Source organism: Coregonus lavaretus (assembly GCF_964263955.1).
Source record: "Coregonus lavaretus genome assembly, chromosome: 1".
NCBI lineage: Eukaryota > Metazoa > Chordata > Actinopteri > Salmoniformes > Salmonidae > Coregonus > Coregonus lavaretus.
In genome coordinates this window covers 23,086,114-23,113,901 of record NC_139988.1, presented here as the reverse complement: position 1 = coordinate 23,113,901, position 27,788 = coordinate 23,086,114, and the positions used below count along the sequence as shown (strand labels likewise).

The 27,788-nt window shown below is 42.3% G+C and overlaps 1 protein-coding gene across 2 annotated transcripts; it reads left to right on the top strand.

Moving 5' to 3' along the window:
- Positions 1 to 446: 446 nt before the first annotated feature.
- hlfb (HLF transcription factor, PAR bZIP family member b) lies at positions 447 to 19,741 on the top strand. Of its 2 annotated transcripts, none has more exons than XM_084165783.1 (4): positions 447 to 804; positions 2,798 to 3,166; positions 8,783 to 8,994; positions 17,263 to 19,741. In XM_084165783.1, the coding sequence occupies exons 1-4, from the start codon at positions 672 to 674 to the stop codon at positions 17,476 to 17,478; spliced, it is 930 nt and encodes a 309-aa protein (XP_084021909.1). In that variant the 5' UTR covers positions 447 to 671; the 3' UTR covers positions 17,479 to 19,741. The 2 variants fall into 2 exon arrangements, with proteins under 2 accessions (XP_084021909.1, XP_084021910.1); XM_084165784.1 differs by having other exon boundaries at positions 453 to 804; positions 2,798 to 3,040.
- The last annotated feature ends 8,047 nt before the right edge of the window (positions 19,742 to 27,788 follow it).

Sequence of the window (27,788 nt, the reverse complement as noted above, 5' to 3'; positions counted from 1 at the left end):
ATTTTCTACACACAAACTCGGATATTATGCCAATATACCTATTACTCCCTGTGCGCATTCATGTGATGAATAGCCCTACTTTGTCTGCTTCTTTGAACCCTGTTTGACATGTAGAGAAATTATAGTCTGTAGGGCAGTGGACTAGGGCTATTATAATATACTGTAGTAGCCTACATAGGTAACTTTCACGACAGCCCGAATAAAGACCAGAATGAACTTCTGAGTGGCATTTAATCACTTTTAGACACTGGCCTCATTCGTTGTAATGATGGCACACACACACACACACACACACACACACACACACACACAGAGAGAGAGAGATAACACACACGCACACACGAGAGAGAGAAAAGAGGGGCGGTATCTCTCAGGGTTTGACGTCACACACCTCGGTTCTCACATATGGTATGAATGGAATGGGTGAACGCTATCTGTCTTCTGCTGTAGACGACAGCCCATATTGGAATAGCCGGTGGCACTAGAACCAGCTTTGCACGCAATCTGCCCACTGAGTTAAAAAAACATTCTTCATACATCGGCAGTTAAATTGACCTGTTCTTGGGATTTAGATTGATTTGTTTTGTTTAATATTTTGTATTAGCCTATCTGCAACGAATAATACCCCAGGACCAGGTTTAGTTCATTTTTGATAGCTGAAGGAAGACGTGATGGATAAAATAATGTCCAGACATCTCCCGGTGAATCCAAGTTTTCTACCTGCGTCGAATCACTGCGTACTGAAGTCTCTATTGGAGAACCCCATGAAACTACCCTTCCTCAAACATGAACAACAACATGAAGGTAAGAAATAAGACTTTAATTATTTTTTTTATATTATATTCTAAAAGTCTATAGAACAACTTATCTTAAATTGAAATTATTTAAATTTTTATAGAAAGAGACACTTTTTTATTTCCATTGTTTATTTATGTATTATTGTGTAGTTTATTTATAGGATCAGCTACTTGTATCTACACTGTAACAGAAAACGGTAAATTATAAGGTAATTTGGGGTATTATCAACAGTAAAACAAAAATGTTATGGGCTGGGCAAAGAATTGCTTTATTTCGAATGGTACTGTAATTCCACCACACAGAATACAGTACAGTACAGTATTTTTGGAGCCCAAAAACCTTTTAACCACCATTGGGTGCATGGGATTGTTGTTTCTGGCTCATTAACATATTTTGAGGTGTGCCTTGTAAGAGGCTATATCTGTTGCACCTGTGAGTGAGAATGCTGTACCATTTTAACTCCTATGTGGTTATAGTGCCCCATAACTTTGTCTAGGAGACAGATTGGAGTGACAGCTAGTTTTAACCCTCAAATGGTTGAGCATTTTGCCATGTCCTTTTGGTCTGTTTTGCCCTGTAGTCACTGCCAGTTTGGAAGCCTTTAAGGTCTCCAGAAGTACAAGAGATATAACACCAAATATTCATTAATAAACCTACTTTAATGTGTAAGTACTTTACCTAGCAGCCAACCTACTTGCACCAATCCCTTGTAATTACAGTAAAATACTGTGAAATACAAACAACCCCTCCCCTCAATGAATTTCATTCATTCATCCATTTATTAATTCAGATTTTAACAGTATAGTACAGCCAATTTTATGGTATTGTACTGTGTGTCATTACACAGTACTTGCTTTGATACCGTATTTATATTACAGTAGGTGTACTGTAATATGAAATACATAATTTTACCTGCTACGAGCTGCCTGTAAGCTACTGCCAAATTCACACAGTAACCCCTTTATAGTGTATGACCTGTTTTGGCTCCAGGTAAATAGCCCAAAGAATGCATTTAAAATATACTTTAAGCCCTCAAATTCAACTCTGGACCTCGAAGCCAGTTCCACTGCATTTTTTCATTGTTCCCCTCTAATCAGGGACTGATTTAGACCTTGGACACCAGGTGGGTGCAATTAATTATCAGGTAGAACAGAAAACCAGCAGGTTCCGGACCTCGTTGGGTAAGAGTTGAATACCCCTTCGCCCAGGCTAAACATTGATTTTAGAAATGTTTGATCAAATTGATAATGATTTGCTTCATTGTCCTTACCTGGTAAAATAAAGGCGTATGGATAAGTTCATAAAACGTCAGTATATACTTGGAATAATCTTCTGAGGAAATTCCAAGGTGTGTGTATGTGGCCAAACCATCCCCACCAATACAGTAGCTATGTTTTCAGGGATTAGTCAGCTGACTACACTTGACAAGTTCATTAGCTAGCAATTAAATATCCCTTCTCTTTATTACTCTTAAATGAATGTATTTAATCATATAGCTAACACAGTGGCTATCAGTGATGTATGTTGGTACAATGGCTTCATTGATTGCAAGTATGATACTTTGGGTGATAGATATTGTTATGAAGTAACATTATTAAAGCAGGTATAGGGATTCACTTCCAGATACTAGCTTTTTGCTCCTCAAAAACCAGTTATCCAAACCAGCTAAGCCTGAAAATGAGCTGGTGGATACCATAGAGAACTCAAAAATTCAACTCTGGACCTCGAAGCTAGTGCCACTGCTTTTCTTCATTGTCCCTCTCTAATCAGGGAGTGATTTAGACCTGGGACACCAGGTGTGTGCAATTAATTATCAGGTAGAACAGAAAACCAGCAGGCTCCAGACCTCATAGGGTAAGAGTTGAATAGCCCTGCCATAGAGGATACTTTATTCTCCCAAATTACAGATACAAGAAACTGAAATAAATATGCTGCATATTCAATATCATCATACAAGCCTTGTGATAGATCGGCATTGTTTTTATGGCTTTATCTCTAGGTTTTGAGAAGGAGCGAAAGAAGGAGAAGAATTTGGATGAGGAGAGGAGTGCCCCACAGTCAGCCTTCCTGGGCCCCACGCTGTGGAACAAGACTCTAACCTACGATGAGGACAACTTCCAGCTGGAGTACATGGATCTGGACGAGTTCCTGTCAGAAAATGGCATTCCGTCTGAGCTCGCCACCGCCATCCACTGCGACCAGCACCAATCACAACAATCACAGTCCCAGCACCAGACGTCAAGTAGGTCACAAGCCCCGCCCACACCGTCTCCCTCGGTGATCGACCTTAGCAACCACGCCAGCGCATCCACATTGGTACACACAAGCATGGGTGCACAGAACTGTCTCCCTAGCCTCACCAGAACAGGTGTGTAAAACACACACACCTCACATACACACCAACACACAGGGAAACAAGGAGGGGTGGGGGCACCTACAGTACACCATAAACTCATCCATTCCCTGCCTTTTGTCACTAGGGAAAATATTCCCCCCTAAGCACTGCTCTCATGTCATCCTTATCTTAACCTAATCTCAATCATTTGAAGTCAAAATACAATACGCCTACTAGTCCATATCATGATTTATCAGTAAGGTGTTAGACGGACACTGTTTTTACATTTTAGTAATTTAGCAGACGCTCTTATCCAGAGCGACTTACAGTAGTGAGTGCATACATTTTCATTCATACTGGTCCCCCATGCGACTCGAACCCACAACCCTGAGTAAATCAATAGATGCAGTGTAGAGGTGTCTGTTCATTTGACACTTGGCCCTGGGTTGGGATGAGCCAACCAATGCATTCTGATGGTGTCAGGATTCAGAACAAATATGTCAACATAAAAATAGATGAGAAGGAAAAAGATGAGTCATGTATCCGTCACAGTCCTTAGTGTCTGTGCCCCCATTAAAATGCAGGCCCAGTAAGAATAGAGTGTAGGACTGCTTTATTAGGTTTCTTAGAAGAGGCCTCAAACCCAGAATGGAAAAGGTGTGAAATTCAACACCACAACAGATGTTGTGATGGTGTGACCCGTAAGTGTGTTGCACACACTCTATCCCAGGGCTGCCCAACCCTCTTCCTGGAGATCTACTGTCCTGTAGGTTTTCAGTCCAACCCTAATTTAGCGTTTCTGATTCAGCTAGTTAAGGTCTTGTTGAGCAGCTAATAAGTAGATTCAGGTGTGTTAAATTAGGGTTGGACTGAAAACCCACAGGACAGTAGATCTCCAGGAAGAGGATTGGGCAGCCCTGCTGTATCCTCTTTCAGAATGCAGATACACGTGATGTACACACTGTGTGTGTGTGTGTGTGTGCGCTGCGCTTCGCTTCAGGCTGCCTGTACTTGTGCTTGTCTCTGCGTAAGATCTGTGTTTTAGGTACATACTGTGCTGTACTTAAATGAACTGGGACATGATCAGAAGTAGGAGCAGGGGACCCTCACATGAACCCAGCTAACACACGTTGTAGATTTTAATGCAGTGGTTCCCCCCAACTCCAGTCCTCCAGTTACCCCAACAGCATACATTTTTGTTGTAGCCCCAGACAAACTCACCTGATTCAACTTATTGAGGGCCTGATGATTAGTTGACAAGTTGAATCAGGTGTGCTTGTCTGGGGCAACAATACAAATGTGTACTGTTGGGGGTACTCGAGGACCGGAGTTGAGAACCAATGATCTAATCTATATGCCATATGGACCAACAATACCCAACCACACACAATGTAAACAGCATGTAGGCCAGTCAGACTACTCTCTTCCAACCCCTATCACCACTGCGGGAAGATGTTTGGGGGTGGGGGTTTGAAATCAGATACAAATCTGATTCCTGGCCATGCGACTTGTGTCTGAACAGTCAAATCTGATTTATTTGCCCTCGAGTGGTTTTTAGATTGTTATTTAGCATATCCTGTTGCTTGCTAGCTACTCTGTTGACAGTTTGACAAGAACATGTGGTAGCTAACTAGCTTGCTAATTGTTTACAAACAAATTAGTGAATGTGCTAGAAAGCTAAACGGCTACCTAGATAGCTAGTTGACTGCTGTGGCTAGCCAAAAATGACTCATTTGAAAGTTGGATTATCTTATCTTTGAGGCTTTAAGTGTTCTTACGCTATGATTTTGAACATTCAAAGCAGACATTGTTGTCACCTTCAGCACCACCACCAATCAGCCTACACCACTGCGCACACACACGACATTACTATGACAACTAGCGTAGCCATGTCAGCAAATGACTGCTGTCTGAACACACACAGATCCGATTTAGTCACTTGTAACTTGCTGTATTCCAACACGGATTTGAAAAACAAAACTGATTTGAGCATTAAAGTCTGCAGTGTGAACATGGCTTAATTAGCTTCACTTCTCTTCTGAGAGGCAGGTGTTATACCACATCTATATGGCTGTGTTTACACAGGCAGCCCAATTTTGATATTTTGCCCTATTACTGATTGGTCAAAAGACAGATTAGTGAAAAAATATCAGGATTGGGCTGCCTGTGTAAACGCAGCCTATGTGGATCTCAATCCTGATACAATTCTGATGCTCCATTTCAGTCTGGATGCTCAGGTCAGATTTTTTTTTTTACTCTGAAGTGTTTCTTTTGCACATGACAACCACCCTAGAATTTTAAAGGACAGTGACAGGAAATGAGCACTGCATCTGTGTGCTACTTCAGAGGCTACATCAGTGAGAATGCGGAAATCTGATATGGGTCACATGTAAAACTGTGTGGACAGTCAGAAAAAAAGATTTGATATGAAAATAAATCTCAATTGGGTTCCTAGGGTGGCTGTGTAAACAATTCCTTAAAATGTTGGGGTGGTTGTCATGGTAACAGCAGGTCATGTGCAAAAAAAATTAACTTCAGAGCAAAGAAATCTGATCTGAGCATCCAGACAGAGGTCACATATGGAGGATCAGGTTTATATGAGTATTCAGATCCACATATGGAGGTGGTATAAATCAAAAGTAAAAAGATCAGATTCCATGTTTATTTTATATCAGATATGCAAATAATTGACAAAAGATCTGAATTGGGCTATGTGTGCAAACACAGCCTAAGACACATTTCTGAGAAGCAGATTGCCTTCTCTTGATTGAAGTGAAATATTCACCTGGAGGTCAAATCTCTCTCAGTACATCCCTTCAGCTAATTGGTGTAATGTTCTGTTCCTTAGTCACTCGTCTCAGGCACTTCTGATTAGCAGGTGCTACACTCACTTCTAGGAAGCATATGTTGTCTTCTCTTGATTGAAATGAAATCTTAATCTGCACTGGAGGTCAAATCTGTCTCCGTACATCCCTGTATAGCTGCGCTGAGCTAGGTATAGATCTACAGTGGGGGAAAAAAGTATTTAGTCAGCCACCAATTGTGCAAGTTCTCCCACTTAAAAAGATGAGAGAGGCCTGTAATTTTCATCATAGGTACACGTCAACTATGACAGACAAAATGAGGAGAAAAAATCCTGAAAATCACATTGTAGGATTTTTAATGAATTTATTTGCAAATTATGGTGGAAAATAAGTATTTGGTCACCTACAAACAAGCAAGATTTCTGGCTCTCACAGACCTGTAACTTCTTCTTTATGAGGCTCCTCTGTCCTCCACTCGTTACCTGTATTAATGGCACCTGTTTGAACTTGTTATCAGTATAAAAGACACCTGTCCACAACCTCAAACAGTCACACTCCAAACTCCACTATGGCCAAGACCAAAGAGCTGTCAAAGGACACCAGAAACAAAATTGTAGACCTGCACCAGGCTGGGAAGACTGAATCTGCAATAGGTAAGCAGCTTGGTTTGAAGAAATCAACTGTGGGAGCAATTATTAGGAAATGGAAGACATACAAGACCACTGATAATCTCCCTCGACCTGGGGCTCCACGCAAGATCTCACCCCGTGGGGTCAAAATGATCACAAGAACGGTTAGCAAAAATCCCAGAACCACACAGGGGGACCTAGTGAATGACCTGCAGAGAGCTGGGACCAAAGTAACAAAGCCTACCATCAGTAACACACTACGCCACCAGGGACTCAAATCCTGCAGTGCCAGACGTGTCCCCCTGCTTAAGCCAGTACATGTCCAGGCCCGTCTGAAGTTTGCTAGAGTGCATTTGGATGATCCAGAAGAGGATTGGGAGAATGTCATATGGTCAGATGAAACCAAAATAGAACTTTTTGGTAAAAACTCAACTCGTCGTGTTTGGAGGACAAAGAATGCTGAGTTGCATCCAAAGAACACCATACCTACTGTGAAGCATGGGGTGGAAACATCATGCTTTGGGGCTGTTTTTCTGCAAAGGGACCAGGACCACTGACCTGTGTAAAGGAAACAATGAATGGGGCCATGTATCGTGAGATTTTGAGTGAAAACCTCCTTCCATCATCAAGGACATTGAAGATGAAACGTGGCTGGGTCTTTCAGCATGACAATGATCCCAAACACACCGCCCGGGCAACGAAGGACTGGCTTCGTAAGAAGCATTTCAAGGTCCTGGAGTGGCCTAGCCAGTCTCCAGATCTCAACCCTATAGAAAATCTTTGGAGGGAGTTGAAAGTCTGTGTTGCCCAGCGACAGCCCCAAAACATCACTGCTCTAGAGGAGATCTGCATGGAGGAATGGGCCAAAATACCAGCAACAGTGTGTGAAAACCTTGTGAAGACTTACAGAAAACGTTTGACCTGTGTCATTGCCAACAAAGGGTATATAACAAAGTGTTGAGAAACTTTTGTTATTGACCAAATACTTATTTTCCACCATAATTTGCAAATAAATTCATTAAAAATCCTACAATGTGATTTTCTGGATTTATTTTTCTCATTTTGTCTGTCATAGTTGACGTGTACCTATGATGAAAATTACAGGCCTCTCTCATCTTTTTAAGTGGGAGAACTTGCACAATTGGTGGCTGACTAAATACTTTTTCCCCCCACTGTATCTATACTGTAAATCTCAGACCGCATCAGTGTGATTAATCTCGTCCACCAGCCGGCTCTCTCTCTGGTAGCAATTGAGCCTGAGGACGAGGTTAGTAAAGTAAGTAGATAAGTATGTCTTGACCGAGTAAGTCCTGTCCGAGCCAGAACAGCCCAAAGGGGCAGGAGGCGTATCTCTTGTTTCTGTAGCGCAAGGCAGGTTGAAGTACAAGTACACCTTCTGGACGCTTGTTAGAGTGTGATTATGAATTAAATGTAAATCTGAATTTGAATACAAATGCAAAGAGAAAACTATAAGGTTTTCTATACAACTATTCTACCTCAGCTCAGTTAGAGAAGGGCCTTGTCGTCACATTAGGTTCAGATCTGTAGGGCTTTTCTGTATCCTGTGCACTTGACCAATACACTTTGATTTGATTTGAGATTGAGGTTCAGATGTCATTTGAAAAGGAGAACTGGAGCAGAGCCTCTATCTCTCTCTTCCATCTCACACCAGCTGGTCTCCGGTCTCCACTCAATGCAAATAGATACCTACATGCATAATGCTTGTGTAAGGACTGCAGTAAGAGACAAGTGGATAAGGATTTATAATATGAGCCCTGTCCACATAACCATTTTTTAACCGATGTGCTTCTGTCCAGTAGTTGGTTCAGAGTTCATTTTGGATGGGAATTGGAGGGGGAAGAGGGTGAGAAATGTAGGTACTCACACTGGTATGTTTCACACAATGGCAAACTTTGGTTTAGGGTGTGAGTGTTAGCTTTGTGTCTTGTGCCACACAGTGGCCACCATTTGTCACTACTACTGGATACATTATAGTAACAGTGCAATTGTTTGACGCTGGGAATAAAAACACATTACTTTCAATTTGTCACTTTGATTTTGCTAAACTTTTATCATGAATGTCTTGAAAATAGTGCACCGAAACACCAAACCAACAAATATGCAGAGGTAATTTCTATAATTCTATCAAATACATTTCTATAGCCTACTTCCATGTCTCTAACATCCTGCGGTCATCTTCTCCTCCCCCTCTCCAGCCCTGCCATCCAGAAACACTCCCAGCCCCATCGACCCAGAGTCCATCCAGGTGCCGATGAGTTATGAGCCCGACCCTGCTGACCTAGCCCTGTCCAGCGTACCGGGACAGGAGATGTTCGACCCCCGCAAACGCAAGTTCGCCCCCGAGGAACTCAAACCACAGCCCATGTTCAAGAAGGCCCGCAAGGTGTTATTCCCCGATGACATGAAGGTGTGTGTGTGAGAGACATCTAATCTATCAGATTACTTAGTGCTGTGTTTTCCCTGATGACGTAACAGGTAGATCTGGCCATAACGCCGACTCATCTATTATTTAGGAGTAGATTATTCATAGATAATAATCACAGTGAGTGAATGGAATGTAGATAGTGTAGTAGATCATAGTGTAGACAGAGAGCCATTACAGTTTTTTCCAACTGCTTACACACGTTTTCAAAACTGTCTCCTTTTTTCCAAACTCTACATACAATTCCCAAAACTGCACACACAAAAATGCAAAATGCCTCACATCTCCTTCAAAATGTAACACTGCATTCAAAATGCCATAAACACATGTCAGAATTAAGCATTTGCATCAAATGGCAAACACTTCTTTCATAACAGTACATTTTTGGATATACCATGTAAACATGGTTGTTCTAAAGCTCTTTGGTCTTTCATAGGCTTATACAGTGGGGAAAAAAAGTATTTAGTCAGCCACCAATTGTGCAAGTTCTCCCACTTAAAAAGATGAGAGGCCTGTAATTTTCATCATAGGTACACGTCAACTATGACAGACAAATTGAGGAGAAAAAATCCAGAAAATCACATTGTAGGATTTTTAATGAATTTATTTGCAAATTATGGTGGAAAATAAGTATTTGGTCACCTACAAACAAGCAAGATTTCTGGCTCTCACAGACCTGTAACTTCTTCTTTAAGAGGCTCCTCTGTCCTCCACTTGTTACCTGTATTAATGGCTCCTGTTTGAACTTGTTATCAGTATAAAAGACACCTGTCCACAACCTCAAAAAGTCATACTCCAAACTCCACTATGGCCAAGACCAAAGAGCTGTCAAAGGACACCAGAAACAAAATTGTAGACCTGCACCAGGCTGGGAAGACAATCTGCAATAGGTAAGCAGCTTGGTTTGAAGAAATCAACTGTGGGAACAATTATTAGGAAATGGAAGACATACAAGACCACTGATAATCTCCCTCGATCTGGGGCTCCACGCAAGATCTCACCCCGTGGGGTCAAAATGATCACAAGAACGGTGAGCAAAAATCCCAGAACCACACGGGGGGACCTAGTGAATGACCTGCAGAGAGCTGGGACCAAAGTAACAAAGCCTACCATCAGTAACACACTACGCCGCCAGGGACTCAAATCCTGCAGTGCCAGACGTGTCCCCTGCTTAAGCCAGTACATGTCCAGGCCCGTCTGAAGTTTGCTAGAGTGCATTTGGATGATCCAGAAGAGGATTGGGAGAATGTCATATGGTCAGATGAAACCAAAATAGAACTTTTTGGTAAAAACTCAACTCGTCATGTTTGGAGGACAAAGAATGCTGAGTTGCATCCAAAGAACACCATACCTACTGTGAAGCATGGGGGTGGAAACATCATGCTTTGGGGCTGTTTTTCTGCAAAGGGACCAGGACGACTGATCCGTGTAAAGGAAAGAATGAATGGGGCCATGTATCATGAGATTGAGTGAAAACCTCCTTCCATCAGCAAGGGCATTGAAGATGAAACGTGGCTGAGTCTTTCAGCATGACAATGATCCCAAACACACCGCCCGGGCAACGAAGGAGTGGCTTCGTAAGAAGCATTTCAAGGTCCTGGAGTGGCCTAGCCAGTCTCCAGATCTCAACCCCATAGAAAATCTTTGGAGGGAGTTGAAAGTCTGTTGCCCAGCAACAGCCCCAAAACATCACTGCTCTAGAGGAGATCTGCATGGAGGAATGGGCCAAAATACCAGCAACAGTGTGTGAAAACCTTGTGAAGACTTACAGAAAACGTTTGACCTGTGTCATTGCCAACAAAGGGTATATAACAAAGTATTGAGAAACTTTTGTTATTGACCAAATACTTATTTTCCACCATAATTTGCAAATAAATTCATTAAAAATCCTACAATGTGATTTTCTGGATTTTTTTTCCTCATTTTGTCTGTCATAGTTGACGTGTACCTATGATGAAAATTACAGGCCTCTCTCATCTTTTTAAGTGGGAGAACTTGCACAATTGGTGGCTGACTAAATACCTTTTTTCCCCACTGTATCTAAATTTCAATACAATGTTCTACAGTGAAAGTAATCTGCTGAGAGGGGTAACAAGTACACTGTAAACACCAATGCAATGTAGAAACAGAAAATATTTATTAGGGCAAACATTACTGTTGTATACAGTAGCATACAACAAAACCATAAACATATGTAAACCAAAAGTATATTCTTTAGAATACAGTAAAGAACACAATTGTGTGTGGGGTCCCGGGGGGGCAGTCCAGGAATTGGTAGGGGGGTGGGGGGCAGTCACCAGTGCTAAGCTACGCTTCATCTCTTCTCCGGGCTGGATCTGGCCACAATACTTCGTCCACATCACAAGATACGTTTTCTCTTGCCAAACAGCGAGGGAAGTATATCCTAGCATGGCGTATCCAACCTTGGACAGAGGCAATCTCCATTGCCTGGAGAATCGGCATGCGGGCATAGGGTTACACTTTCCAGCGCCAGGCTGAGAAGAATTCCTCTATGGGATTTAGAAAAGGTGAATATGGGGGTAGGTACAAAACTACAAATTGTGGATGAGTGGCAAACCAGTTTTGGACCAGAACAGCCTGGTGAAAACTAACACTGTCCCATATAACCACAAATCTAGCAGGCTCCTGATCTGGATCAGGGACAAGCATTGTGTAAATTGCATCCAGAAAAGTGAGCATATGGCCGGTGTTGTACGGACCCAGTGTGGCATTGTGATGGAGGACCCCGTTTTGAGTGATGGCAGCACACATAGTTATATTACCCCCACGCTCTCCAGGGACATTGGTAATTGCCCTCTGTCCTATTACATTTATTCCGCGGCACCTGGTTTTGGTGAGGTTGAAGCCAACCTCATCCACATAAATAAATTAATGGCGAATTACATGGGCATCTATCTCCAATACTCTCTGTAACAGACAAAAGGATATACAGATGAGTAAATATGGTATGTCTGAAGTACTGGAAGTAGTGTTGCATACATACCTCTACAAAGTCATGTCGCAGATTGTTGACTCTGTCAGACTTTCTCTCAAATGGCACCTTGTAAAGTTGTTTCATCATCACTTGGTGCCATTGGAGGATGCGTTGTATGGTCGACAGGCTTACAGCATTGATGTTGTTAAATATGGTGTCATTATTCAAGATATGCTCTATCTCTCGAATCCTAATTGCATTGTTGGCCAAAACCATATTTATAATTGCAGTCTCTTGTACATCTGTAAACAAGCGTCCTCGTCCTCCATGATGTCTTGCCTTTCCACTCTGTACAGAATTCAAACACAGTATGTGTTCAGCATAGGAACTGTAAACAATGTACAAAAAAAGGTAGTACAGCATGATAACCAACCTCATTCAATGCAGTGCAGTAAATGGATGGCTTAGAGTTACAAATGTTTATGCAATACTATGCAGTCATAGGTATTTTACAGTACATTACTGTAATGCTAAAATTGTCATTAGATAGTTGCATACCTGTTCTCATTTCTGAAGGTTCGAATTATGGACGCCATTGTAAATCGACTCAAGTTGGGCTGGACTCTTAGTCCAGCCTCTCTCATGGTCAACCCGTGGTTGATCACATGATCAACAAGTGTTGCCCTAATCTCATCAGAGATGGCTCTCCTTCCTTCTCTTCTTTGCCTTTGCCCTCGTCTTCCTCTTCCTCCTCCTCTTCCATCTCTTCGTCTTTGAATTTGTCTTCGTTGTTGTCCCCTGCCTCTCCCTCCTACTCCACTTGCTCTCTGTCCATTGTTGGCATCCATTGTTCAAAACAGGTAATCTGACCTTTGACCTATTTATAGGCCTATACTACAGTAAAGCAGTGATTGGTTAGTGATCAGTTAAGCAATTAGTGTTTGCACATGTGAGGAGTGTGTGTGTGACCTGGTGAATAAGTGTAGCATTTTGATTGGTTGCATTTTGGAAAAGGAAAGCAAGTCACTTCCTGTTAGATTTTTGTGTTTTAGGTAGAGAATTGTGTGTAGTGTTTTGAAAAAAGTGTTATATAATTGACAACTGAGTCAAAGGCTGAGAAATAGCTTATGGTTTTGGAGATTTGGTGTGTAGTTTTGCACTTTGAGTGAGAGGTTTCAAAAATTGTGTGACATTAAAAGATTTTGTGTGTAAGCAATTGGAAAAAACTGTAACACTGATTATAGTCTGGTTTCACAACGACACTAAAGCCATATGAAAACAAGCTTTGATGGGATGTTTTAGAGGTGTTCTCTCTCTTCTTTCTCCCTCTCTCGCTTTCCTCTGTCAGACTTAGGGGATTTGCCTTTTTAAATTTGTTCACATAAAGGTGGATCCATGCCTGGCTTTAGTGCAGTAATGAATTGACTGAAAGCTGATTGTGCAGCCATACAAAGGTTATGGGAAAACTCCACTAGCTGTCAGAGAGAGGGGAGGGGTCATTTTTTAATGGGAGAGGTCTATCTCTGACAGTTAGCAAATGGATGTGTTTAATTTAACAGAGAGTGATTTTTGGCTTCGGTTTTGGAGATTTTAAAACCCACAAATTAAAATTACAAAATAGGAATAGTATGAGCTAACTCAAACTTAGTGTGAAGCACAATATATGTACACAGAAAACTGTAATTTATACAATAATTTGAGGTATTAGCAACAGTAAAATAGTCTGAAACGTTTAACTGTGGTCCTCTGTAGCTCAGCTGGTAGAGCACGGCGCTTGTAACGCCAAGGTAGTGGGTTCGATCCCCGGGACCACCCATACACAAAAAAATAATAATTTATGCACGCATAACTGTAAGTCGCTTTGGATAAAAGCGTCTGCTAAATGGCATATTATTATTATTATTAACTACAGCATACTGTGAATGATGGAGCATTGTGGGAAAATTGCTGTTTTTCGAATGGTACTCTAATTCCACCCCACAGAATACAGTAACGTACTGTATCTTTGGAGCGCCAAATACCTTTTGACCACTAGTGGGTGCATGGTATTGTTGTTTCTGGTTCATTAACATATTTTGAGGTATGCTTGGTAAGAGGCACCTGTGAGTGAGAATGCTGTACCAATTTAACTCCTATGTGGTTATAATGCCCCTGACTACGGTAGCATTTACTTTTTTACAGTATAATACAATCCATTTTACGGTATTGTACGGTTTGTCATTGCACAGTACTTGCTTTGATACCGTATTTATATTACAGTAGGTGTACTGTAATATGAAATACAGCATTGTACTCGCCAGGAGCTGCCTGTAAGATAATGTCAAATTCATGGCAACCCCTTTACAGCATAGCTTAGGCAACTGTTTTGGTACACAGCAACAAGTAAATGAAAAGTTGGCTAAAGCTACCAATCCAGTTAACCCGCTTATATCAAATATGTGCGGTTTTCCCCTTTTATGGTGACAGTAATGCCCTTATTTGCTGTATACTTTGGAAGTATTGGAATTAGGGCAAGTTAGTTTCTAAAGGAAATAGCAATGGCGAACTTGATCAAATGTCTCTGGAGGTGTTGGTAGAATGTTTGGAAGTTTTACAGTGACATTTGCTGTATCTGACAGTTTCTGAAATAAAATAAAAATTGAAATTGTTGTGGAACTGTAAACAGATCGTTGGAATTCAATAATGTTTTGCGTTAACTTTTTCCCAAACCTAAATATACTGCACTGCCCACAAATGTTTATACATTGTCTAGTATATCTACTAGAAAATGTTTTAAACTACAGTGGTAGCCTCCACACTTCAAAGCAAAAGATCAACTGTCTGTTAAATTCTACTGTATATTATGAACTGTGCTCCCTTTCGGATGCATAGAGCAAAATACTTGAAATAATAGTCTATCTAATAGGCCAAACTAAATGAGAGATGAGCATGTTAATTTGTTGTAGGTCAAAGCTTCTTCACGAATATGAACCCATCATGGCCAGAAAATGTGGTGAGGAATGTATTCTATTTACTACGTTAAAGTGGGTCCAATTAAATGAGAGATGGGACATTGTAGGCCTATAGGCTACTTTGCGAGTATGAAACCATCACAGTCAGAAAAGGTGAGGAATATATTCTGCAATGATCATAGAAATGAAATGGGAAATACAGTGCATTCGGAAAGTATTCAGACCCCTTGACTTTTTCCACATTTTGTTACGTTACAGCCTTATTTTGAAATTGATTAAATTGTTTTTTCCCCTCATCAATCTACACACAATATCCCATAATGACAAAGCAAAAACAGGTTTTTAGAAATTTTCTCAAATGTATTAAAAATCAAAACTTATACCACATTTACATAAGTATTCATACCCTTTACTCAGTACTTTGTTGAAGCAGCTTTGGCAGCGATTACAGCCTCGAGTCTTCTTGGGTATGACGCTACAAGCTTGGCACACTTGTATTTGGGCAGTTTCTCCCATTCTTCTCTGCAGATCCTCTCAAGCTCTGTCAGGTTGAATGGGGAGCGTCGATGCACAGCTATTTTCAGGTCTCTCCAGAGATGTTCGATCGGGTTCAAGTCTGGGCTCTGGCTGGGTCACTCAAGGACATTCAGAGACTTGTCCCGAAGCCACTCCTGCATTGTCTTGGCTGTGTGCTTAGGGTTGTTGTCCTGTTGGAAGGTGAACCTTCGCCCCAGTCTGACGTCCTGAGCACTCTGGAGCAGGTTTTCATCAAGGATCTCTCTGTACTTTGCTCCGTCCATCTTTCCCTCGATCCTGACTAGTCTCCCAGTCCCTGCCGCTGAAAAATGCTGCCACCACCATGCTTCACCGTAGGGATGGTGCCAGGTTTCCTCCAGACGTAACACTTGGCATTCAGGCCAAAGAGGTCAATCTTGGTTTCATCAGACCAGAGAATCTTGTTTCTCATGGTCTGAGAGTCTTCAGGTGCCTTTTGGCAAACTCCAAGCGGGCTGTCATGTGCCTTTTACTGAGGAGTGGGTTCCGTCTGGCCACTCTGCCATAAAGGCCTGATTGGTGGAGTGCTGCAGAGATGGTTGTCCTTCTGGAAGGTTCTCCCATCTCCACAGAGGAACTCTGGAGCTCTGTCAGAGTGACCATCAGGTTCTTGGTCACCTCCCTGACCAATGCCCTTCTACCCCGATTGCTCAGTTTGGCCGGGCGGCCAGCTCTAGGAAAAGTGTTGGTGGTTCCAAACTTCTTCCATTTAAGAATGATGGAGGCCACTGTGTTCTTGTGGACCTTCAATGCTGCAGAATTGTTTTTGTACCCTTCCCCAGATCTTTGCCTATGGACAATTCCTTCGACCACAGGGCTTGGTCTTTGCTCTGACATGAACTGACAACTGTGGGGCCTTATATAGACAGGTTCTGTGCCTTTCCAAATCATGTCCAATCAATTGAATTTACCACAGGTGGACTCCAATCAAGTTGTAGAAACATCTCAAGGATGATCAATGGAAACTGGATGCACCTGAGCAACATTTCGAGTCTCATAGCAAAGGGTCTGAATACTTACGTAAATAAGGTATTTCTGTTTTTTATTTGTTATACATTTCTTAAAACCTGTTTTCACTTTGTCATTATGGGCTATTGTGTGTAGATTGATGAGGAAAAATAATAATTTAATCAATTTTATAATAAGGCTGTAACGTAATATTTTAGAATGCAAAGATGCAACAAAAAAAATATATTCGCTGTTCTCACTAACGGCAAATGATTGAATCTTGTTATTATATATATTTTTATGAATAAGAGTGTCATCATATCCCACATTTGCACAAAATACTAGGCTTCTTCCCTGCTTGCAATGCAATACTTTAACCACTAGAAACTGTGCATGTTCTGAAGTTTGCGGGAAGCTAAGCACATTCTCACTTCAAGTTCAGTTTTTATAAATGCCAACTTTTGCTTGAAAACTGGTACACGCATGTTTTGGGATATATTTTGTACATACACAATGTTTATAAATTAGGTCCCAGGAGTGTATAATTAAGTACCCCACTGGGCACAGAAGTTCGTTCAATGTCTAGTTTTGATTTATATTTGGGTGAATTTTTAACGTAAAATCAACAAAACAATTCCCCATGTCATTGGATTTAGGTTAAAAGTTGGGTGAAAAAATATGAAATGCCCTTGAATTGATGACTTTTTGCAAATCCAATTAGTTTTCCATGTTGATTCAACTTCATCACATAGACTTTTTGGGTTGAAATTATGTGGAAACAACATTGATTCAACCAGTTTTTGCCCAGTTGGACATTTCTCCTCTTTTAACTCCCCGCTCTCTTCCCTTGCACCTCTCGAGCAGGATGACAGGTATTGGGTGAGGCGTAAGAAGAACAACGTGGCTGCCAAGAGGTCACGGGATGCCCGTCGGCTCAAAGAGAACCAGATCGCTATACGAGCGGGTTTCCTGGAGAAAGAAAATTCAGCCCTGAGGATGGAGTTGGGCGACCTGAGGAGAGAGCTGGGACGCACCAAGAACATAGTGGCCAAGTACCAGGCCACACACGGACCTCTGTAATGGGACTGAGACAGAATACACTCACACACAGATGGAGACTACACACACACACACACACAAAGACACACACAAATATGAGGCTGAGAGGCTGAGCTTACACCTGTCTGAGACAACCACCCAATCAATTTTCTATGGTTTCCATACTGTAAATGTAGGTTATGTCAGTTGAGATGTCTCCACTGACGTTACCTGTCCCACTTCGTCCACCTTTCTTTTTAATCCCCCCCCCCCCCCCTCTCTCTTATGCTCCGTCAGAGATAAGCTGTTTGTAAAGTGTATAATCTTGACGTAAAGAATCACTGCACTGCTCACACTTTGAAACCTTTCTAATGCCTACATACCGCTAGCCTGGGTACCCGACTGTTTCTGCATTAAGTAACACTACCTCGTTGCCTTAGTGAGGCAACAACATGCTAGCTAACACAGAGACAGACTGGCACACAGGTTAGCATTCTATGATGTCAGCTTTATCATTCGTTAATTTTGTTTTTATGGCAGTGTTATGACCAGGCAGGTCACCTGTTATACAAGTCAGTATTCGACGTCCATCCATGTCTGAGGACGTCGGGAGATGATGTGGAAAACAGCCACACGGAGCAACAGTGAGCGCTGTTACCTTCAAGTAGGTTTCGGTTTTGCTAGGGCATTGCGGATGGGTGTAAGCATCTGCCTCTGATTCCAAAGGTTGCATGTTTGAATCCAGCGATATAAATATGTTTTTGATATTTTTGTTTTAAGCCTATCCCTAACCTTAACCCTTACCTTAACCATTCAGAGTTAATGCCTAACCTTAACCCTAACCTTAAGAATTCGGAGTTAATGCCTAAACTTAACCCTAACCTTAACAATTTTGAGTTAATGCCTAAAGTTAACCTTAAATACTTCGAAATTTGAAGTTTGGAACAACTTCGAAATATGACGTTTGAGAAACATGGATGAACGTATAATTCTGACATGAGACTGTGAGAGCTTGTAGGTTATGACAGTGTTATTTATAACTTTGTTAACACAGGTTGTTTCAAGTTACCTGTCACCAGATCATTGTGTCACCCTGTTGTACAGAAGAACTGTCAGAAGCTAAAGCAATAAGTCCATCGAGCAGTAGGGTCTTGGTCTCCTTTCTACTAAGCTTACTGTCACAGACACGAATGAAACTACCCTCTTTATTTAATTTGTAATTACTTGTATTATTTGATATGATAATATTTGTCTTTACATATAATCTGGCATGTTTTTATTTCTTCTTCAAGCATTGAAATTTGAACATTATCAGCATCCATGCAATAGACAATAGACTTTATTATTTTATTTTACTCTTCCCAAGCATGACTTTTCTCTGTCAGTGTCCGTATTAAGACAGCCTCTCAGTCCTGCTCAGATTGAAAGAAGACCTGCTTAGACTGAGACTGTCCTAATATGGACACCGTACAGATGCTCTCTGTGACCCAATGAAATGAACTTAAGAGATGTATATAACAAACACAGGAAGTTGGTGGCACCTTAATTGGGGAGAACGGGCTCGTGGAAATGACTGGAGTGGAATCAGTGGAATGGTATCAAATACATCAAACACATGGTTTCCAGGTGTTTGATGCCATTCCATTGCGCCGTTCCGGACATTATTATGAGCTGTTCTCCCCTCAGCAGCCTCCACAGATAACAATCACACAGTATGTTGGGCGAATGAATGGTGTTGCCTATACAGTACTGTGGAATATACCCTAATCACTTTATATCTTTACTATAGACCAAAAAAATTACAGTATACAAAGGATATATTGATACATTAAAGGTTTTATTGTTTATACAAAGCTATTCTTGTTTTTGTACAGTATTTTTTCCTACATATACTTCTTGTGTATTTTAAAAAGTGACTATGTATATTCAGAACTTGTTCACTTCTACCAATTGCTGTTTTTCAGATACTTTGCATGGACATTACTAAAGACCACATTACAAATGAAACCGACAGGCCGTTTTGTCTTGTATGTTTTGTTGGGTTGTTCATTTGCTTTGCAGAAGCAGATGCTGTAGTCTAAGAGGAAGATTGATATCTGGATCTCTTTAAATGCTTATTTGTATGTAGTTTTGGTATAGAAGAATGTAATATCCCAAGGCCAAGCACTTATGTTAAATCTCTTTTCATTTGTTCCTTTTGTGTGATTTTTTTTTTTTTTTGGTGTGCATTTTTTCCCCAGATGTTGGGTTCCCCAGGGCACTTTTGATTATGTTTCTCATGATCACAATAAAACCGTTTAAATAATCTGCTAGTTATGTGTTCTTTTGGGTGATGAAAAAATGGGGGATGATTTGGAACCAATCTATGAGCTCTTGGTTCAATTCGGTGGTTTCACAGCATGGCATCCAATGAGAAAAAAGCAACAAGACAAGATATGATGCAATAACCATCTGTGAAAAAACACAGAAAGAAATGTATTTGAAGCTGATCTTGTCGTTTAAAAAAAAAAGCATCAGTAGAGAGTAGTGTTTACAAACGTTACCACTGGAGGGCACTCTCCATCCATGCCTGAACTTCAACAGCCTGGTCCCACTCCCATAGCATAGCCTACTATTCTACTGTATTACATTTACGTAGACGCTCTTATCCAGAGCGACTTACAGTTAGTGAATACATTATTTATTTTTTATACTGGCCCCCCGTGGGAATCGAACCCACAACCCTGGCGTTGCAAACGCCATGCTCTATCAACTGAGCTACATCCCTGCCGGCCATTCCCTCCCCTACCCTGGACGACGCTGGGCCAATTGTGCGCCGCCCATGAGTCTCCCGGTCGCGACAGAGCCTGGATTCGAACCAGGATCTCTAGTGGCACAGTTAGCACTGCGATGCAGTGCCTTAGACCACTGCGCCACTCAGGAGCTGTATCCAACTCTTCTACCGCTGTCATTCAGCCATACATTCTTTGGCGTGAAAATGAATGATTAGACATGTATGAGTTGGCTAACGGTGTGTGTGTGTGTGTGTGTGTGAGTTGGCTAACACAGTGTGTGTGTGTTATATATATATCTACTGTTTTTCTCTGTTATGCATACATGTAGACTACACACAAACACAGGAGCTAGTTTAGTTCTTAGTTTTTTTTATACAATGTTATTTACAGGGGCTTGGACAAAAGTGATACTATTGTGCTACTTTTATTAATGTGCTATATATTCATGCACTGTGTAATAATGTACCACAAATATTACATTTGATAAATGATATTCTGTATTTTGAAAGCAACAGTGGGTTTTATCAATTAGTGTACACGTAGTCCAGGCAGTCCCTCCCGGGTTTGCTTCCATTTCATACCTAATGAATACGACCCAGGCTACCAAGTTCACTTGAAGTCAAATTAGATTTTAAATCCTCCCTCTTGTGTGCCACACATACAGTATCTCCCTTCCAAGACTAAGTCACTTAACTGATGTCCACTCCTTATTAGTCCCACTACCGCCGTCGTCAAGCCCAGAATATTACAAAATAAATGGTGGTCTGTTTAGAATAATAAATGTATGTAACCCTGCAGAGAGGACCAAAGCAGAGCAGAGCAGACAGAAGGAACAAATAACCCTCGCTCTCCCATAATACTATGTGGAGTTGAGTCTGACTCTAATTACTCAAACCTGTGGGAAATGTAATTAGCTAATATTCAAATTGCAAATGGGGTGCTGTGATTGGTTAAGTCATTGATTGGTCTCAATGTGCACTGAGCTGAGCAGGCTGTAGGTTTTTTTTATAGTATTTTTTTTTTACATAAGAGGCTTTACTCTCTATGGAGACCTCTGACTCTATAGCCTGTGGTTCACACGTGTATCTGCCCTCTCATTGGCTAGAAAGGTCCCACCTGATCTAGCTTCCTCCCGCCTGCCTTTCATCTTTGAGGACATGTATTTCTATTGTCAGAGCGATCAATCGACTATCTTGTCCATATAATAGAGAATCTTTGCAAAATCATAATGTATCCTGGATAAATTGTGACTGTCCGACTGATCTAGAAATAATAATGAGTAGTTATTTGTGATGCAAGGTGGTTTGTAGATCAGTCAGTCAGCTGCAATGTTGAACAAGCCCATTGAGTGGTTCTGATGTTTGGTTAGTTAGTTAGTTAGTTAGTTGGTTGGTTATTTGGTTGGTTGGTTGGTTGGTTAGTTAGTTGATTGGTTGATTGGTTGGTTGGTTGTTTTTCATTTAGTATAGTAGCAATGAGATGATAATTTACAACAGACAGTCATTGGGGACACTAATTTAAAGAGTTGTACACCTAGTCCAAAACATTCGCTGTCATTCAAGTGCAGCAAATCAATTACAACGTAGACACTGTGTCGTCCAAGAAGCTAGAGACAAAAGAATTACAGCAGAAAGGGTGCATGGAATATGTAGTTTTCCAGTGGAAGAAGATAACGGTATTGTAGGTATTGCAGTTCTCCGTAGGTTCATAGTTCCTTCATTATACATGTACTGTAGATCCTGATCCCAAGGTGGTTCCTTCTTAGTGAGGTGCGGCAGGGCATCGTCGTCTGGCCCTTTGGCATATTCATGCCCAACGGTGTAACGATGGGGTCAACAGGAGAGAAAATAGTGATTCCATAATGTCAGAGGTCTTCTGGTTTCTGAGTGGTGATGACTGCACACTGGTCTGCTGCCCTGGGGAAAGACAGCGAGAGGAGACATTACCTTCAACTGAGGTATAGCTTCAGTGGATTCATTAGCAGAGATGATGTAGCAAGCTATTACAGCATCGAACTAACTAGCGAGCTAACCCAAACACTAGCCCTAAACCTAGCACAAACCCTAACCCTGGCTCTAACCCTAGCCTTAACTCTCACCCTAACCCTTACCTTGACCCTAACCCTAAAACTATCCCTAATCTTACTTTATGTTGGTTAGAAACTGTAACTACAGGTGTAGGATATTAATTTGAGCAATTTCTCACAGCAGGAAAATAATCCTGCAGCAACAGGAAATGTGTATTATTGGGTGGCTTATAATTAATGGAGATTTTTCAGATTCAGAAAGCTTTCATGTCCTCAAAGAGGCAATACAATTTTGCAGCAGTCATGAAACATACAGACGAGATCACATATTAAAAAACAACGTAGCAAAGGATATTTACAAGCAAGTAGGCTGGGTAAGTGCAATTTCACAATAAAAATGTCAAAACAGGCTACAATGCAAGTGCTATAGTGTAATTAGTCCAACATTTTGTTAAGCTGCAGAATTTCATTTTTGTAGTGGGTTTTTGTAGGGGTTTGACATTTTAAAGTGGAAATTACAAACTTTAGAAGCCTTTTTAAACCTTGAATACACTACAAGTTTGCATTTCCTGCTGTGCAGGACATTTCCTGCAAAACAGGGTGATCAAATTAAGATCCTACACCTGTAGCAGTTAAGCTAATATGATGGCTATTGGCTAAATTGACCTCTGACAAGCTGCAGAGTTCAAGCGAATTCTCCAGCTGGCTGCCACCTACAAGGGATCAGCGATGTGGAGTAAGGACAAGGCAGGGCAGGCAACTACGGGAGATCAGATGTAACACCGGACACTACAAAAAAAGCCCAATACCATCATGTGGTCCTCTGTAGCTCAGCTGGTAGAGCACGGCGCTTGTAACGCCAAGGTAGTGGGTTCGATCCCCGGGACCACCCATACACAAAAAAAAAATGTATGCACGCATGACTGTAAGTCGCTTTGGATAAAAGCGTCTGCTAAATGGCATATTATTATTATATTATATCATGTTAGGCTATTAAACGGACACTAGATGGGGTAGTTGCTCAAATTGAAATGTTTTTATTAATGAGTCTCTCTTTTAATCATGTTCATACTCTTAATCATATGTAATCCGCACTGCATCTTTATTTTAAACTGCCAAAGGGCTCCATTGTGGCACATGTATTTGTGTAAGTAAAACTATCTTTATACTAACAATGTCCACATCTGTCCCAGCTGGCACCAGACTTTACTGCTGATGCCTTGGGGACATAACATGGAGGAAATGTAAAATTCAACATGACACAGTTATAACAGAACCGAGGCTTTCAAAGTGCTCCTCTGTGATATAGGCTCACTCCTTTGATCACTAAAACAGATGCCTTTAAATTTGCAAGGTTGCCTTTGTGGAAAGCCACTCATTAAAATTTTCACCAGTGACATCAACTGTGTTTGTGTCTCAATGCACCATATTCCTTATATAGTGCACTACTTTTGATCAGAGCTGTACCCTATTCCATATATAGTGCACTACTTTTGACCAGAGCTCTGGTCAAAGGTAGTGCACCATGTAGGGAATATTGTGCCATTTGGCACACAGTCTGTGTGTCTGTTTTTTAGCCTCCTTATATGAATGCACTTATCATAAGTCACTCTGGATGAAAGTGTGACTCTGTCTTTAACTCTTTTACAATGGCAGCCAATGTTTCACAGTGCTTTTACATCACGCTCATATGTTAAAACCTAATATACATCAATCATTTGATGGAGTGAAGCCAGACATCCATTCATTCATTGACTGGGAGGCTTTGTGCTCTCAGGCCACATTCATTTTGCTGATGGAGTTTGTGCCTGCGGGATAAAGCAGGATTTGGAGGGCTGAGGATAGACAGGTTTCAACAGAAGCAGATGGCTTAGAGACTGAGACTTGTTATAGTAGTGGGGGTTGGGGATGGTAGTATGGTTGTCAGTGAATGTTCATATCATAGGGGAGTGGTCCCCCAGTAACTCACCGTCTGCCTGTCGTTGGATTGCTTTTATGCATTCATCGTCTGTCTATCCAATCATTCATAATTTATTCAATCTTGCATGCCAAATTGTGTGTGTGAGTTTGTGTGCCTGTTTGTCTGTCTCCGTGTCTGCAAGCATACATGTGGGTGGGGATTCCTTTACTGCAGCTTCCCTACATGCCAGGTCACACCTGCATGCAACACTTAAGGTTAAAAGTACTTTACTGTCTAGTGTCATTATTCTATTTGCATGTTCTTCCAAACATCCCACAAAAGGAATTGGGTTAATGTTTCCATGCATGTCTCCTTACATTAAACAAATGTATTCAATTAATCAATCACATTGATGACTCACACACTGTGGTAACAGCCTGGATATATTGATTGATTTGACAGGGGAACCCAGTGCAAAACATCTGCATTAGGGATTGATTTCTGTGTTGGGGTTACATGCATTCACCAATGCCAAGTTTGAACTATACTGAGTTAAAAAAACATTAGGAACACCTGCTCTTTCCATGACATAGACTGACCAGGTGAGTCCAGGTGAAAGCTATGATCCCTTAATGATGTCAGTTCAATCAGTGTACAGTCGTGGTCAAAAGTTTTGAGAATGACACAAGTATTGGTCTTCACAAAGTTTGCTGCTTCAGTGTTTTTAGATATTTTTGTCAGATGTTACTATGGTATACTGAAGTATAATTACAAGCATTCCAAAAGTGTCAAAGTCTTTTATTGACAATTACATGAAGTTTATGCAAAGAGTCAATATTTGCAGTGTTGACCCTTCTTTTTCAAGACCTCTGCAATCTGCCCTGGCATGCTGTCAATTAACTTCTGGGCCACATCCTGATTGATGGCAGCCCATTCTTGCATAATCAATGCTTGGAGTTTGTCAGAATTTGTGGGGTTTTGTTTGTCCACCCGCCTCTTGAGGATTGACCACAAGTTCTCAATGGGATTAAGGTCTGGGGAGTTTCCTGGCCATGGACCCAAAATGTGGATGTTTTGTTCCCCGAGCCACTTAGTTATCACTTTTGCTGTCACGGATTCAGCCGAGGCTGCTCCTCCTCCCTGCTCGGGCAGGCTTCGGCGTTCGTCGTCCCCGGAGTACTAGCTGCCACCGATCTATGTCTCGGTGTTTGACTTGTTGTGTCTGATTGTGTACACCTGTTCCCCATTATGTTGTATTGTATTCCCTATTTAACCCTCTGTCGTGCATGGTGTGTTGTGTGTTATTGTTTGTGTCATTCGACAGTGTACAGGTCGTTCATTTTCTCCGTTGTTTTGGAGACTGTGTATTTTACTGGCGTCTTTTATTAAAAGTACGGTTTCCAGTAGCTCCGTATCCTGCGTATGACTTCACCGACCGCATTTCACTGTCGCCGTTTTCTGACAGAATAACACACCACCATGGAGTCAGCAGGATCGGTTGTGCCTAGGGGATCACTGGAGGAGCGCATAATCCTCCAAGAGGCCAGGGTCCAGCACCTGGGTACCACCATACATGAAGTGATGGACACTTTGAGGCGATGGGAGAGAGGAGGATTGCCCACACCTCCTCCTACGATGCAACCACCATCAGCCAGACCCATCGGTCCATCTCCGGAGTCCAGTGGGATTCGGCTCTCGCTCCCGAGGGCTTATGATGGCACCACGGCTGGGTGTCAGGGGTTCCTACTCCAGGTGGAACTCTACCTCGCCACCATTCACCCGGCGCCCTCGGGATACGAGAGCGTGTCCGCCCTCATCTCCTGTCTGTCCGGCAAGGCGCTGGAGTGGCCCAACGCCGAATGGGGTGGGATAGATGCAGCTACGGTCAGCTATGCGGAGTTCACCCGCCGCTTCCGGGCTGTATTCGATCATCCTCCAGAGGGTAAAGCGGCGGGTGAGCGTCTATTCCACCTTAGACAGGATAGGAGGAGCGCGCATGAGTTCGCGCTGGACTTCCGGACGCTAGCCGCCAACTCGGGATGGAATGAGAGGGCCCTCATTGACCACTTCAGATGCAGCCTGAGGGAGGACGTGCGTCGGGAATTAGCCTGCAGGGACACCAACCTCAGCTTTGACCAACTGGTGGACATGTCGATTCGCCTGGATACCCTGTTGGCTTCCCGCGGATGTCCAGATTCGGGGCCGTCCATTCCATCCCCCAGCACTTCCGAGCCGACCCCTATGGAGCTTGGGGGTGCTGGTGCTAGGGAGACTAGTAGGGAGACCAGGAGGGAGGCTGTCCCCTGCACCAACTGTGGCCGCAGAGGACACACTGCTGGTCGGTGCTGGGGAAGGTCTCCTAGGAATCGAGGCAGTGGGCGACGCACTGATGAGTCTTTCCCGGTGAGTAGGCACCCAACTCTCCCAGAGCTCTCTGCTGATCATATGTGTATTAAAGTGGTGTTTCCCGAGGTTTCCCCTTACTCCCAGCATAAGGCGCTAGTCGATTCAGGCGCAGCTGGGAATTTCATTGATCGTCAGCTCACCTATAAGTTAGGGATTCCTATCGTGTCTGTTGATGTGCCCTTCCCCATTCATGCCCTAGATAGCCGCCCGTTGGGGTCTGGGTTGATCAGGGAGGTCACGGCGCCTGTCCGGATGAGAACGCAGGAGGGTCATGAGGAGATAGTACGGTTATATTTGATTGATTCTCCTGCGTTTCCCGTGGTGTTGGGGCTTCCCTGGTTAATCGCTCATGACCCCAACATTTCATGGCAGCAGAGAGCTCTCCAGGGATTTCACTGTCGCCGTTTTCTGACATTTGCCTTATGGCAAGGTGCTCCATCATGCTTGAAAAGGCATTGGTCGTCACCAAACTGTTCTTGGATGGTTGGAAGAAGTTGCTCTCGGAGGATGTGTTGGTACCACTCTTTATTCATGGCTGTATTCTTAGGCAAAATTGTGAGTGAGCCCACTCCATTGGCTGAGAAGCAACCCCACACATGAATGGTCTCAGGATGCTTTACTGTTGGCATGACACAGGACTGATGGTAGCGCTCACCTTGTCTTATCCGGACAAGGTGTTTTCCGGATGCCCCAAACAATCGGAAAGGGGATTCATCAGAGACAATGACTTTACCCCAGTCCTCAGCAGTACCTTTTGTAGTACCTTTTGCAGAATATCAGTCTGTCCATGATGTTTTCCCTGGAGAGAAGTGGCTTCTTTGCTGCCCTTCTTGACACCAGGCCATCCTCCAAAAGTCTTCACCTCACTGTACGTGCAGATGCACTCACACCTGCCTGAGCAAGCTCTGCACTGGTGGTGCCCCGATCCCGCAGTTGAATCAACTTTAGGAGACGGTCCTGGGGCTTGCTGGACCTTCTTCGGCACCCTGAAGCCTTCTTCACAACAATTGAACCTCTCTCCTTGAAGTTCTTGATGATCCGATAAATGATTGATTTAGGTGCAATCTTACAAGCAGCAATATCCTTGCCTATGAAGCCCTTTTTGTGCAAAGCAATGATGACAGCACGTGTTTCCTTGCAGGTAACCATGGTTAACAGAGGAAGAACAATGATTTCAAGCACCAGCTTCCAGTCTGTTATTCTAACTCAATCAGCATGACAGAGTGATCTCCAGCCTTGTCCTCGT

What these genes read in the sequence shown, in the direction of transcription:
- hlfb (XM_084165783.1), top strand. Translation starts at nt 672, where the DNA reads ATGGATAAAATAATGTCCAGACATCTCCCGGTGAATCCAAGTTTTCTA. An exon ending in ACATGAACAACAACATGAAG is followed by an intron (nt 805 to 2,797) that starts GTAAGAAATAAG and finishes CTTTATCTCTAG; the next exon opens with GTTTTGAGAAGGAGCGAAAG. An exon ending in TATTCCCCGATGACATGAAG is followed by an intron (nt 8,995 to 17,262) that starts GTGTGTGTGTGA and finishes CCTCTCGAGCAG; the next exon opens with GATGACAGGTATTGGGTGAG.